The 14,829-nt window shown below is 38.8% G+C and overlaps 1 protein-coding gene across 1 annotated transcript in view; it reads left to right on the top strand.

Moving 5' to 3' along the window:
• LOC126292288 (BTB/POZ domain-containing protein 9-like) overlaps positions 1–14,829 on the top strand; it is a 294,259-nt gene that overhangs the window by 135,756 nt on the left and 143,674 nt on the right. The window contains exon 3 of the mRNA XM_049986204.1: positions 4,416–4,501. Coding sequence (XP_049842161.1) covers positions 4,473–4,501 — 29 coding nt within the window. The 5' untranslated portion in view covers positions 4,416–4,472. The remainder of the gene's footprint in view (positions 1–4,415; positions 4,502–14,829) is intronic.

Below are 14,829 nucleotides of genomic sequence, written 5' to 3'. Positions count from 1 at the left end.
CCCCCCCCCCCCCCCATCAGTGCCAGTGGTGCCGGTCGGGGTTAACAGATGGGCCCCAAATTTTTCACTCTTCATGCTCAAATATGGCTGATCCTACGGAGAGTGAATCGGCGCCTTCGGAGCATGATGCTCCTATCGTAGATAATAATGAGAATTTAACAGTTATGGGCAGACATGCTTCCTTCCTCCGATTGCTAGATCGGAGTGTTAAGCATGGCAAGATAAATGCAGATCAAATAAGTGCATTAAAAGAGAATATTGCGATTTGGGCTGTTGCCCATTCAAGGTTAGAGGATCAATACGCGAAAGTTAAATCCGAAAATGAGCGGCTCTGCAAAGAACTTCAGAAACCTCAAAAGTCGTATGCTGCAGTTGCAGCAGCGACTCAACCAAAACAGATGGTCCCAGAGACCATAAAGGAAAATATTGAAAACATTGGCTTTCTTTATATCTTCACCTTTTTTGGGTTTGACAAAAATAGTGGGTACAAAGAACACTTTGAACAGTCAACCCAAGAACAGACCAAATTAAAATTAATCATGTGAGAACAACCAAAAAATATGCTAAAAGTCGAATTAGCCTTAGCTGAGGACTGCGACAAGTTACTGATAAACAAGAAACTACATGACTCCTTTGTATGTGAAAAACCCAGAAAGCGGAGACCTCTAATGATGATGTCCTGAGACATCTGCGCAGTTGATGACGTTGTACGACGTCCTGACGTATATGAGCAAAACTTTGAGGACAAGATGACGAGGGAAGAGTTTATAAAAAAGTTCAAGTTACGATTTAAAACAGATCCACGGGACCGACCTACGGTGCATCACGCCATAGAAGTGGCACCCGACCTAAAAAAAAAATAATAGTGCGAACAAATAAACTGTATATTGGCTACACAGCTATAACCGTTAAAGATTACACAGTACTGGCGAAATGTACGAATTGCCAGGACTACAGGCATGTAGCTAAATACTGTAATTTCCAAAACTCGGTTTGCGGAAAATGTGGTGAAGATGGGCATGACAAAAAATCATGTGATAGATGTGAAATCTGCAGCCCTTGTAGATACAGAAAGAGTCATACACTCCCTTCCTGGAGAGTGACAGACCTACAAACTGTTAGCTCAGAGACTAATCCAACGGACTGACTATGGCGACTAGCCATAAAGTCCAAAAGCAAAAGTCACCCAGCAAATTAGCACGGGATGCTGACAGTTGGCGTAGGTGGAGATCGCAGTCTTCCTTGGATGATGACGAAACTGAGGATTCTTATTGTGTTCCAGTTCCCAAGACGGACTTCTCCTGCCAGGTCAGGTGCTTCCTGGCCTCAATGGGGAAGTTATCGGCATCTGGTAACGGTTCGGCTGCTGAACAGTCTGAAGACAAGACAATTGTAGCTTTAACAAATCTGCATGTAGAGAATTATGTAACTGGTGACGGCATGGAGAAAATATTAAAAGACTATGTAGAACAAGTAGCATTAACTTTGCATGTTGATAAATATGTAACTGGTGGCGGCGCGGAGAAAAAGACAAAAGACTCAGTAGACCAAGTGACCTCTGTAGATAAAAAGACTTATACCGTACGCTTTCCCAGGGGGACAGTTATATATGTGAAAAAACACTAAGGTTATCCCGTTTAGAAGATCCAACGATGTTGATTGTGGCTCTCAGGCGACTGGTGAGAACTGGGTATCACCATAGTGGTGAAAATTTCCTGGACCTTCCTTGTGTCTTGGCCGGGCAGTGGTCTTAAAAAGACTGCTGTGTCTGGTTTTTGTGTCACCTTCACTAATGTTTCTCTAGTTGTCTGAGTTTTGGGGGCAGCCTCAGCTACTACACCTGCCCATGTCTTAGCTGGTTGTCTCCTAAGAGTGATATCCTCTCATTGTAGTTCAACAACTCGCCCCTCAAGCCTTGCATGAGCAATCGCCCAGGAGGCAAGCTCATTTTTTATTGATAGTAAAGCAGTCTGGCTTATTTTACTGATTTTTACGTTGGACTCCAACAGTTGCGTAATCCTGTCGTGTCTCTTGCTAACGCTCTCGTCTATATCTTCCATTTGCCCCAATGGGTCGGGAGCAGAAAGCATCGGAGCTCTCGTGGACGCACACAAATCGCTTGTCTCTGGTTCGGCCATGATTTGACAAGCGATAAAAAAGGGGTTGGGAGCCCGTCTCTAACCCTGGACTGGCTCCTCTGGGTGGGTGGGGGTGGGGGGGGACTAAGATGCAGCTCGCCCACCAACCTCGTCCCTAGGTCAAGGTCAACCCTGAGCCACCGAGTTCAGCACATAGTTGCCAGTGTACTGGTCCCCTTCGGTGGCCTCGGCACCGACGATGTCTCCCAGTGTTCACCAGCAAGTACACCCCGCACTCCGGAGAAGCGGATGCACTTCTACTCCGGAGAAGCGGATGCACTTCTACTCCGGAGAAGCGGATGCACTTCTCGTCCTTCGCTGCCTACTTGCCCGAGCTCCCAAATAGTTTCATAGAGTCCGCTGACCACCACTGAGGGCGTCACTGTCCCACCTGTAAGGTGTGGCAAGTATATGTTAAGACTAAGTCACCTCTTTCCCTAGAGGACATAGAAGAATGTGACAGTCATAAAAAATATTGATTATTAGCTGACACTTATATTCTTGTCGATCTTCTCGGAGATACTTAGATCTTGCTGCTTCAAACTGTACTCCCAGAACAAATGTGACCATCTGATGTTGACTTTAATACAATGGGAGTATGTTGTGATCTAGGCTTGGTTCGGTGTACTGTTGTTGTAATATCCAGATTCTGACATTGTGATAATTCGCTACGAGTTTTCGTAGATATAGTTGTCCTTTCTGCTTCTTCATTAGGTGAAAGTGAATATTTTGATGCCATTGTTTGTTTTCCTTCCAATACCACATGTACTTTCAGTGTAAGTAGCTTCTTTCTTTGGAACTAATGCCTAAGAACCTAACAATACTTTTGTTTCACAAACAGAAAGTTTCGAAATATTTGCAATTTCAGTACTTACACTTGAGCTTTCTATTAAATCGTGCCTGTATGGAGTGCTGATGATGACGGTTTTGTTGCCTTTACTCTCAGCAATTTGTTTTGTCGCTGTGAAGGTAAATTGATTTTTAAGCCATTTTTTACACTTTGAATGCTAATAGAATTACCCTGTATATTGTTCTGTTGCCTCTTTTCTCAATAGCTGGTTTTGTCTTTCTGATGGTAAATTGGTTTTTAAGTCATTTACTACACTTCTAATGCCTTTTATAATTCCACTGTGTATTGTTAACTTGCTTCTGCTTTCAAACTTTCAATGTCACATCAATGTCATTTACAATACGAATACTTGATCTGTTTGCTATTTCAGTTTTCTTTCGTGTGCACAAGGAAACACATTTAAAGCAGATATTGGAGAACTTCATCTAACACAGTTTCCTTAGTAATGTTTAATTATCACTGCGTTCATTTTCCAATGTCAACACTCAATGTATTCGTTAATTATTCAATATCTCTAATATAGTTTTTAGCTACTAAAGATTCTTCTTGCAGTGCATCTTGAGATATCTTGTCCACTGGAATGAACAAAGCCACATACTCATTATGTTTTTCACACATTTACAGATGTATCTAGCACATATGAAGGAGCACAAGTGAATACCACTGTAAAAACATCTTTGACAGTTTATGAACTTTAAATTGTATACAGTGGTGTTTCTACAGCGCACTTTATGGCTACTACTTGCATATGTGATGCCATCTTGCCATCATCCACTGTGGTTCGGTCACACAAAAGGCGTCAAACACTATTTGTAAAAGAATACTCTATTGCCTGACTTCAGCACTAATGAAACGTACCTCTGAATTCTTAATTGACTTTCTGTTTCAAATGTCTGGCAAACCAATACATATTTACCATTACGCATCTGTTCCAAACCTGTTTTCTAAATTATCAGTCTGCAATTTACCAGATAGACAGCATCTCTTCCCCTTACTGTGAAGCCAACAGTTGGCCAAATCAATGATGGCATCAGTTGTGTGCTTAAGTTCACAATGTGTCTCTTTGCTCACCTGAGGCTGCTTGCTTAACCCCTGTGAAAAGTCTTGCATAGAACTGAAAGCAGGGGAGAAACTTTCTGCAGTTGGCTTCAGGTAGCTCTTGTTTGATCTCTGTCCTTTCAATGAACTTTTTACACTGACAAATCCCACCACTAATTGTACTTTTCCAGTGCTCAGTGTGTTTTATGGGACCAAATTCATTAAGAGCAATGGCTATAGATGATTAAGAACTTGATGGATAGAAAGATTTCAGATTCTTAAAGTGGCCCACCATCATCAGAGAGACCAAGTTGCCATGTTAAAAGATTGTAATAATGGAAGTGTTTTAATGTACCAAATGAGTAATTAATGTGTTCCCTTTTTTCCAGTGTGTTCAATGCCTTCAGACGTAGCAGCAGCAGTGCAGCCAGCTATTTCAGAGCTGAATGACAGGAACCGTAACTATCTCACTCCAGTTCAGTGAATTATTACTTTTACTTTCTAAAATATGCATCCTGTTAGAAAACATTACTATTAATCTCGAGATGGTTACTAAAGTATGGTGTGGCCCTTCTGTTGACTGTACCATAATCATAACTCCAGTAACTTGATATCCTACTTTCTGCAGATAACAACAACATTCTGTCTAAAGTCAAACTAACTTTGCATCCACAGTTGCTACCCTTTCAAGACAGCGCCAGACTTAACTGCTATGCAAAGCTCTGTGAAAATCATTCTTACTTCCAGTTTCATAGTTGGACACTTGACTGTTTGTTGCGAAAAATGCCCTTGTCTGATGTTAGCTAACATGTGAATATATATAGACGATCATAATTTTTAATTCTTTAAAGATATTCCTACACAATTCCATATCAGCAACCATTTTCACTATCTGTAGTTTTAGTTTTTCAATTGTAAATAATTATTTTGCATAATTTCTTTTTTCCTCTGATTTGCTACCCGTACTATAACAGGGTATGCACATTTGCGTGGAGAGCACATGCTATTGTTTGACAGTTACATTAGTCCATAAGCATTCTCAAAACATATTGAACTACTGACACAAGGGTGAGTAAATGCTTTTATGTTACACCCTAGACACAATGATTCAGTTTCAGACCATAGGGTGATTTTTAAGTAAGGAAAATTTGATGAATTTTTATTTTGTCAGTCTCAGCCCAAAAGGGGTAACCACAACAGCAATAAATTGCTTATTCATGTAACTGACTCCCCCATTCTCAAACCTCACACTTTGTTATTTAACAGTAACTAGTTATACAAAACATGGTGCCAAAAGGCATAAACTGCTTCATACAGGAAAGTCAGACTGTGAGCAACAAATACACTCATTGATATGACAGTCTACTGTTTCACCTAAATGACACAACCAAGTGTTTCAGTACTTTGATAATGTGGAAGGTGGAGCATAGATACAAGGAAACGTACAATAATTATCACATATTATAAAATAATATTGTTATCTGCAATATGCAGATGGTCACAAGACATGTGACACATTGCCCTATGTCTCTTTAATTACTGAGTATGCCATTTACACTTCTACAACAATCATGTCCACAGTATTTGGTGTAGCATTCAGTTCATCATGTTCTGTAGATGAACACACTTCGAATGTCTCTGAAGCCTGAATATTAATTTTTTTTTTTTTTTTTTTTTTTTTTTTTTTTTTTTTTTTTTTAAATATATATATGTTATGTGACTCAGTTGGCTGATATCGGTGAAATATATAATTTTGTTATTTTATCTTTGCTAGAATCCACAGCCAGTCATAATTTAACAGTGGCCATTTGTGTAGACAGACAGCTTACATATATGTATGTGTATTTAGTCATGCTTAGAGCTCAGTAGTTATCTGAAAGAACTGTGCTACCGAAAATGAAGTGGAGCTGGGGGAAGAGTATGATGTCAGCCTCACATTAATTAAATCAAAACTTGCACAGTTTCACAAATCTAAACAGGTAACATTCAGTATAAATTTATGTAATAATAGCTTTTTGTAGGAAAAATTAAAAATATTTTTAGTAACCTGCTCTTTGGAGTCTATGGCTAGTTTGTGGCTCCTTATGTCTGTTTATTTTCTTCTGTGGTCTTATTTTCTTGTGTGGTCCAAGTGCTTTTCTGTTATGATTGTTGGGGATCCATTTTGTTAGCTGTCTTTAGTTGCTCATTTAGAATGTATTGAGGTGAAGTGATGGTGTAAATACATCATTCTAGTTTTCTATTAGCCCTCTTCCCTTATTTTTGTTAGTTGTATATAATATTTGTAAGTTATGTATAATGTTTGTGGCAGTGTGTCCATATTGATTTATGAAATTGGCCATTGCAGAGTTAATTAAATGTTTTGTCAAAATGCACACATGTGTTCACAATATCACATATTAAAGTTTCTCCCAGTATGGCCAAGATTAAAACTGGGGCAATTGTCACAACCAGTCTGGTATATTCCTGATTTTACAAGACCTAGTCTGGTAATATGGTGATGTCTTCTATGTTATAAGGGGTGCTCAAAAAGAAATGAGTCACAGTTTGGAATGCGCAAACCGGTGACAGAAGGGTAATATCATGGCACGTGTAAAAGGGTGTGGTTCCGACCAGGGCATGGAAATTGACAGCCTGCCCCTAGACGGCACATAACTATACAGAACTAGCAGCAATGTGCCTCAATCATCCAACACTGCAAGTCACATTGCAAACAAAAAGAAGAGCAAAGAACTGTTGTTCGTTTTCTGGCAGCGGAAGGAGTAGAAGGAACAGACATTCGTTGACGAAAGTCACAAGTGTACAGCAAACACTGCAGATCCTTTGCAAGGGTCAAGGCGTGGCAGAAGCACTTCAGGGAAGGACGAGTGTCGTTAGCCAATGATGCACTCAATCCAAACACGGTGGCTGTGGCTTTCACTGTCACTTGGAGGTCCTGGGTAATGAGCATTGGAAATGTTCACACCATCATGAACGACTGCACATGCACAAAGTGTGTGCCCAATGGTTGCCCCAGTCGTCAACCACACTAGAAAGCATGTTGAATGACCCACTGTCTTCGTCATCTGCAGTGCTATGCTCAGGAAGGGAATGCATTCCTGGCACGAGTGGCGGCTGGAGATGAGTCATGGTGTCATCACTTTGAACCAGAATCAAAATGACAAAGTCTCCAGTGGAAGCATCTAGGGTCACCACCAGCAAAAAAAGCCAAGGCCATCCACATAAGTGCAGGAAAGGTTATGCTGACATTCTTCTTTGACCAAGATGGCCCCCCTTCTGATTCACTTCCTGCAGCATGGGACAACAGTGAATGCCCAGCGTTACTTGCAAACCTTGACCATCCTTTGCCTGGTCATTTTCATTTGATCATTTGACACTCTCACCCATGGGGTAATTCTGCTCCATGACAATGCAAAGCCTCATATGGCACTCCTGCAGAAATTCAAAGGGGAAGTTTCCGGCCACCCTCCTTACAGTCTGGACCTCTCTCCCTGTACTTAAAGCCTTTTTAATGGGACCAAAAATGGCATGAGCGGCAAACGATTCACCTCAGACCACAACGTCCAGCTGTATGTGTGGAACTGGTTAACATTGCTGCCCCAGGAATTTTATGAGACAGCCATTCACCACTGCCTTGGATCACTGTGGGCCAGTGTCTCAACAGCCAGAGTCACTACTTCTAACATACAAGTAGTGGGTTCTGTACTTATGCCTCCAGCTCATCTCTTTTTGACCGCTCTTTATACATTGCACAGTACTAGGCACAACTTAATGTTTAAAGTTGAAATTGTATCATTGCAGTGATGTACAGATCCTGGCCATAGGATTTAGCACCAAGATTTGTTAAGCTGTGTCAGTTGTTCATTGTTAAGCAATGTTAATTTGGTAGCATTTGTACCTTGTGTTATGTAAATATGCCTTGAGTTCATAGTATCATTATTTGGGAGGGCTCTATTTGTGATTATTGCTGATGTTCTTGAGGCTTCACCTGATGTTATGTAACTGCCCAGTACCTGTGTTTTATGACAGGGTTATTTGGAAAATGGAGGGTCTGTGATTAATACACAGCTCTCCAAACAACGGTTGATGATGAATGTTTTGCAGGAGATAATGTTAAGTTTACACCATGTGTATATTTATTGAAAGTGCTCAACTGCCAATAAATTTGTGCTCATCAGAATTTCCAATGTAGAATAGGCTGATAAGCTACACCTGTCCTGTATGGCCCTTTGTGTCCAAGACCACTTCTTTTAAACTATAATCTGTCAAGTGAAATGCTTAACTGAAATTCCTTACATGCCATAGCAAATTGGTGATTTAGCATGAAATATAAATAATGTGTGATGATTTTCGCCCTAAATACATTAGCCATCATTACCTACGTTTACAGTTACATTGGTTGTAAAAATTATAACTATTCAAAAGTAGCTTCTTTTCTTCATAGAGTCACTATTGTTTTATGTTGAAAATCTTCTGATGTTGTGACTAGTTTATTCTTGTTAAAAGGTAATGACCTCATTCATTTTCTTATGTAAATGTTCATTGTTTGCCAAAAAATTAAGTTGAGGTCAAAAAATTAAGTTGAGGTCAACAAATTCCCATTAGACTATTGTTTGACAGTGTTCAAAATGGTTTTTGCAACATGTATATGAAAAATTTACTGAGAATCAAAAGTATTGTAAATAGTAATGCAATTAATGTTAAAAACACTCCTCCCTTTCTTACTGTATACTGACTTCTGTAGATGATACTTTTCTTGTGGGCACTTTCAAATGTAAAGTTACCTTCATGGCGCTTCATGCTGTAACTGTTACATTTCATAGGTTCACTCTTACTTGGTTACGTATTATGCACATATGCAAAACGGGAAAAGTCAAATAAATAGAGTACTATTTTTGTGTGAAAAAGAATGAGCTCTGTATACATGGATTAACAATCGTATCAGTCCTGAATGAACTTAACCAATTATAACCAGTACAGTACAATGAAAAGGCATTATTTGTCAATGTGCGTATTTTCCTTTGTTGCATAATCCTTAATGATGTCATCTCCATTTTACCTCTGATGACCCTTGGGCAATTTTGGAACTATCATCTCTTGTCCTATTGATTCAATGGTACACTTTGCTGTAACCTCTTTCATGACTGTTGAGTTCCTTAGCTACATTCAGTTTGTGTGGTACAGTTACTGCAAATATTTCTGGAGTTGTGGAAGTTGATATTTGTTTCTAATTTGGTACAATCTATTTGTGATTTATTTACTTGCATTTTTTGTATGAAATTGTAAATATGATCACTATGTAAAAGTCATTTATTTGTATTTAGAACTAAATGTGATAATTATAATAAACAATAATACTTTTTGAAATTTAGCACAGTCTTCACGTGTATTAGTATTGCAAGGGTTATTAGTTCACCACATACTGTAAATCATAAGTTTTATATGAAATAGTCTCATTTGTAAAAACACTTGATATATCATGTGTCTAGCTTGTATATCCTTTGGTATAAAACACCGTTGGGTTCTTACTATTTGCAGCTTTAAAATTTATTGAGTGATTACAGGCATCTGTCAGTTACACAAAATTAACTGTGATTTGAACAGTCCACGGTTGCTAGTTTTCATATTATTGTTCTGTACATGCATCATGGAAATCTAGTTGGAGACTAATCAATTTCTACATAAAAATAAACAGAACACCGGCATTTTGATTTTATTGTCTGTGGTATTTTCATTGTATTGTTTGCTTGTTGTAATGTACGTTTTTTTTTTTCATTTAAGCTAATTTTTATAACAATTACTGCTTTTGGTTTTGTTGTTAATACTGTAAAGTTAATATTCTTACAATTCTCTGCATACCCAAAGACATATTTATGAGGAATGAAGCCAGTGTCACGGCTATAGAAGCTGAACACTATTATATTTATCGACCTTACCAGTGAGTGTAGTCACATCAACAAATGTGAGCAATGTTCTGCACCATCAAGATACCATCTCAAGTGCCGATAACTGTCCTACTGCTGGTGCTAATGATAGTAATAGTTATGCCAAGCATCTAACAATGAGTGTATGGGACACTAACACCGGAGTCTGTTACAGAAGTGTTGGCAGGAACTGTGCGCATCAAAACTGAAATGGGTCGATAGGAGGTGCTTCGCCAAGCCTGTCTCTTTCAGCATACGACGTGATGGATGGGGCCTGGAATACGCTGTACAGGACCTGTGCTGACACATTTCCGTGAAGACGTTGTCACCAAAACATTTGATGGGGCTGGTGGAAAACACTTGGCACTGTCATTACTGCAAGGCTACCCTGCAGTGGTGGAGACCAGTTAACTACCCTCCGATGACTGAGCAGTGACTGCAGTGTGAACAAAATGGATAAATGTGGTAGCCATCAGCATCACTTCACAACGTCTAAAACCATCAAGGCACTTCTAAAATCATTAAGGACCTGTGCTGCCAGTATCTTGTGGTCACCAGAAAAGCCCTTTCACCTTTTCCATGATGCTGCTGGCTGTGATGATTGTTTTCATAGTCACACCAATCCCGTCTTCTATGGATGAGTACTGTGGAGGCACAAACTACCCTCAAGTCCTCTATCAGAAATTCTTTTGTTTGGTAAGCAGCCACAATGGTGACACACTGTTCTTAAATGTACTGGACATTTCCGATATCACTTCTGTATTGATCCTGTTCATACAGATGTTGCCAGGTTGTGCCCTACCCTCTGTACTTGGCATCAGAAGGTGCTGGATATTTGATACTAAAGAAGATACTTCAGCTTCACTGCTAAAATGATGTCGGCACCAGAGAGATCCATTCTGACCACAGACTTAAAGTATCAGCAGCTACAGTTCTTCAGTTTCAGATTTTCTGTAATGCCTACATTGTTTTCTGTACTTTTAAGTGTCTACTTAGTTGCCCGACATACCTATATATTTATTTATTTTAGACTATCCTAATACTGTCACCTGATTATGGAAAATGTAATTACACTATGTGTATAATGCTAAGTGCTATGAACAGCATTAATGTCAATGGCAACAGCAACAATAACAACAACAATAATAATAATTTCTTCATCCCATCAGCTAAATTAATTGTTAATCAGTGTATTTCTAACAGTGTCCTGTATACTCTTTTAGGCAAGTTGGATAAAATGAATGTAAGTTTGCGATGTATTTTGATCTTTGACAACTGAATTACGAAATGTTGTTGGACAAATGCTGAATGTAAAACAAAGCCATCACCGGGAAAGAATTCACAGGCCCCTGCATGGGGCCTCCTGGCCAACAATGCCATATGATCATTTCATTTCATTTTTTTGTAGACTGTTAATATTTATTTAGCTCTAATCATGTTGTTGTTTGATGACAATTACTTAAAATATTGTACAGCACCAAAGAGATGTTTTGTTTCTCTTGTTACATACATTTTAAATTTTACATCACTGATATGTTTTGTAGCAGATTAGTGACAAAATCACTTTTTAGATCTGTACTGTCTATTACAGGCATCCCTGTGGATGCTCATAATGGTGTCCAGTTATGGTGTGAGTAGCTATACCATTATTCAAAATGAAATAAAGTATGGTTTGAATACACAGCTTCTATTCATTAATGCCACTGAATATCTGTCACTTGCCATTCGTTTCTCCTCTAGAAGTGCTTATTAATGTGATGTAGTCATGAAGCAACCTCAAGATGTGGAAAAAAAACCTGCAATATTTTGGCAATGATGTTTATTTGATATTTTAAATACTACAGTCATTTTTCTCATATATAACTCTGTGACAATATTTATATATAGCATACACTCATTGAAATGAAAGTATTTCCCAGTAAGCAAAATTACTTTTGTGACAGTAGTCTGGAATAAAATGTTCTCAGTTTCCTCGTGTGAGGGCACAGAGATAACTTGAGCTTTTGGTAAAATACTACATAATCTTTGACAGGACCTGAGTGTCTGAATGAATCCTATGGAGCTGTTCTGTGTGCAATAGTCCTAAATATGAAATACCACTAGAATATTATTTAATAGACAGCTCCTGGAAATGACAGAAATTGTTGAAAGCTTGATTTCTCGCTGAAACTCAAATGGGGAAGGAAACATGAATGACATTATCTAATAAGTTGCTTTCATTTTGATATAACTGTAGATCCAATTTCTGCTTGTAAGTCATAAGCACTGTCGCATTTACAGAAGCTGTTGTGTGTGAGGTAGAAGGATGCTCATGTCAGGGCTATATTAATCATCACATTTGTGTAGAATGTGGCAGAGCCAGGTAAATTCTCTTTCTGAAGCTTTGAGCACGTCACTTTCAGTCCACGCAATCGTACGGCTGCTGGAAACAGAACAAGATGCACATACCGTGTATTTCATGCTGTGCATTGCTTGACTGCAAGGGCTCAAAGACAGTAAGCTAGAAGGGGTACTGGGTTTTAACATCATCTATAGATTTAAGTGTCAGGAAGTCATTTCTGAAAGTATTTGTATGGAGTGTAGCCATGTATGGAAGTGAAACATGGACGATAAATAGTTTGGACAAGAAGAGAATACAAGCTTTCTAGATGTGGTGCTACAGAAGAATGCTGAAGATTAGATGGGTAGATCTAATAACTAATGAGGAGGTATTGAACAGGATTGGGGAGAAGAGACGTTTGGTGATCCTTTGATGCCTCAAAACATGTCCTACCAACCAATTCCTTCTTCTAGTCAAGTTGTGCCACAATTTGGTACTGGAGGGCAGTGTGGAGGGTAAAAATCCTAGAGGGAGGCCAAGAGATGAATACACTAAGCAGATTCAGGAGGATGTAGGGTGCAGTAGGTACTGGGAGATGAATAAGCTTGCACAGGATAGAGTAGCATGGAGAGCTGCATCAAACCAGTCTCAGGACTGAAGACCACAACAACAACAGATGTTGACTGGAGACTGCAGAACAACTGTGGCTCAAGTTTGAAATAATAGTTGACTGTGGACTGGGTAGATGATATGCACCGAGTAGAACAATTCATAATCCAAGGGACCCGCCATACCATACAGCTGCTGTAAAGCAACTTCTACAGAAACAGACTTCTGCATAATAGGTGTAATACAAAAAAGAAATCCAGATCATATGTAAAGGTTGTTGGTTGTAAAACAGTGTCCACACACATGTACAAACATGAACTAAAATTGAGAGTAAAAACAAATGCAGAAATATTGGATTCAATTTTCAAATGTTTCTTTCCAAAGAAAAATCCAGGATTATTGTCCCAATGTAATTCCCACACCAGTGCAGAGATCAATGGTACTGAGAAACAGTTGAAGTTGATACAATTTAACCTTTCACATCCCCTGGCTACAATTGTGTACATTACGTTTTACTGTGGTTTAGCTGCAACAGAAGTATTTTTTCTCAATGGAAACCTGAGGTACGCATTTGTGAGAGTTCAACCTTTTTGTCAAGGCCAAGTGCTGCTAACTGTTGGGCTTCATTACAAAAACTCACCTAGTCTATGTAAGAGTGCAGTGTAGCATGTAACCACAAGAATACACGGTTGTGGTTGGTTTGCTGTATTCTACTCTATAATTTAATATTGTTATTGTTATTTTTCATGGTAATTATTGAATGATAATTTCACTATTTACTACAATAGAAAATATTTTGTAGTCAGTTATTTTAGTCCATAAAATGAAGTCAGTGTACAAAGCATGTTTCAAAAATAGGTGATTTTTTAATGATTTCAGATGCAAGATTTCTTCAAAAATATGTATCTAAGAGCATTAGCAGAGAAAGAAAAATTTTCCTTTCTCCAGAAAAAAATTCAGGTCCGAAAGAATTAACAACACTCTGGGGTCCTATCACATTTCATACTGAATTTGCAGCTGAGATATACCATAGATACCTTAAACCAACATTGGTATCCTTATAGATGTGTACAGATCACAACACGTCTACAAGGAGGATAGTAGAAATGATCAGAAACCACAGTCCAATATCATTGTCATTCATTTAGTGTGGAACCTTAGAATATATTCCAAGCTCAAACTTAATGATTTATCTTGAACAGAATGACCACCTCATTTCCAACCAGGGTAATGTTGAAAACTTAGATCACGTGAAACTCAACACGTTTCTCACACATGACAGCCTGACAGCCATGCATCAAAGTAGTTCATAAATGATAGTCATGACAAACTTCCTGCAGATGATGCAGTTATCTATAACAAATCAGTGTCTGAAATAAGCTGCACAAATATTCCGTCAGATCTTGATATGATTTCAAAGTACTGTAAAGGTTCACAGCTTGCTGGAATGTTCAGAGATATAAAATTGTGCTCATAACAAAATGGAAACATGTAGTATCCCACAACTACAACATAAATGAATCCAGTCGCGGATACATATGGGGGTGCGCGGGGCGCGCATTCCCCCCTTGCGGGGCCACCCACACTGCCATCTGCGCCACCCCCACCAGTCAACCCGCACGCTATTCATTCATTTCTTTCATTAGTCAACTCAACTGAACCAAGTTATCGAGTAGTTCTACTTTCCTATGTAGCACACGCATACACGTCATCGTTATTTCATATGTTTCTGTCTAGTACATAGATTCTGTTATGCAAGTGTTGTCTGTTTGTCCTAGATCTTACTATCCTACTTTGCACAAACTGTACAAAATATTTGCTTGTCTACCTGCATCTATTGCTACAGTAGAAAGAAGTTTTTCAACATTGCGGCATCCAAAGACATAGATGAGGTCGACAATGGAGGAGGATCGATTTATGGCTTAGCTCTGTTGAACACTTACTCTGACA

The sequence above is a fragment of the Schistocerca gregaria genome, chromosome 9, assembly GCF_023897955.1.
Source record: "Schistocerca gregaria isolate iqSchGreg1 chromosome 9, iqSchGreg1.2, whole genome shotgun sequence".
Classification (NCBI taxonomy): domain Eukaryota; kingdom Metazoa; phylum Arthropoda; class Insecta; order Orthoptera; family Acrididae; genus Schistocerca; species Schistocerca gregaria.
The sequence above is the reverse complement of the archived record's forward strand: the minus strand, read 5'-3'. Positions and strand labels throughout refer to the sequence as shown.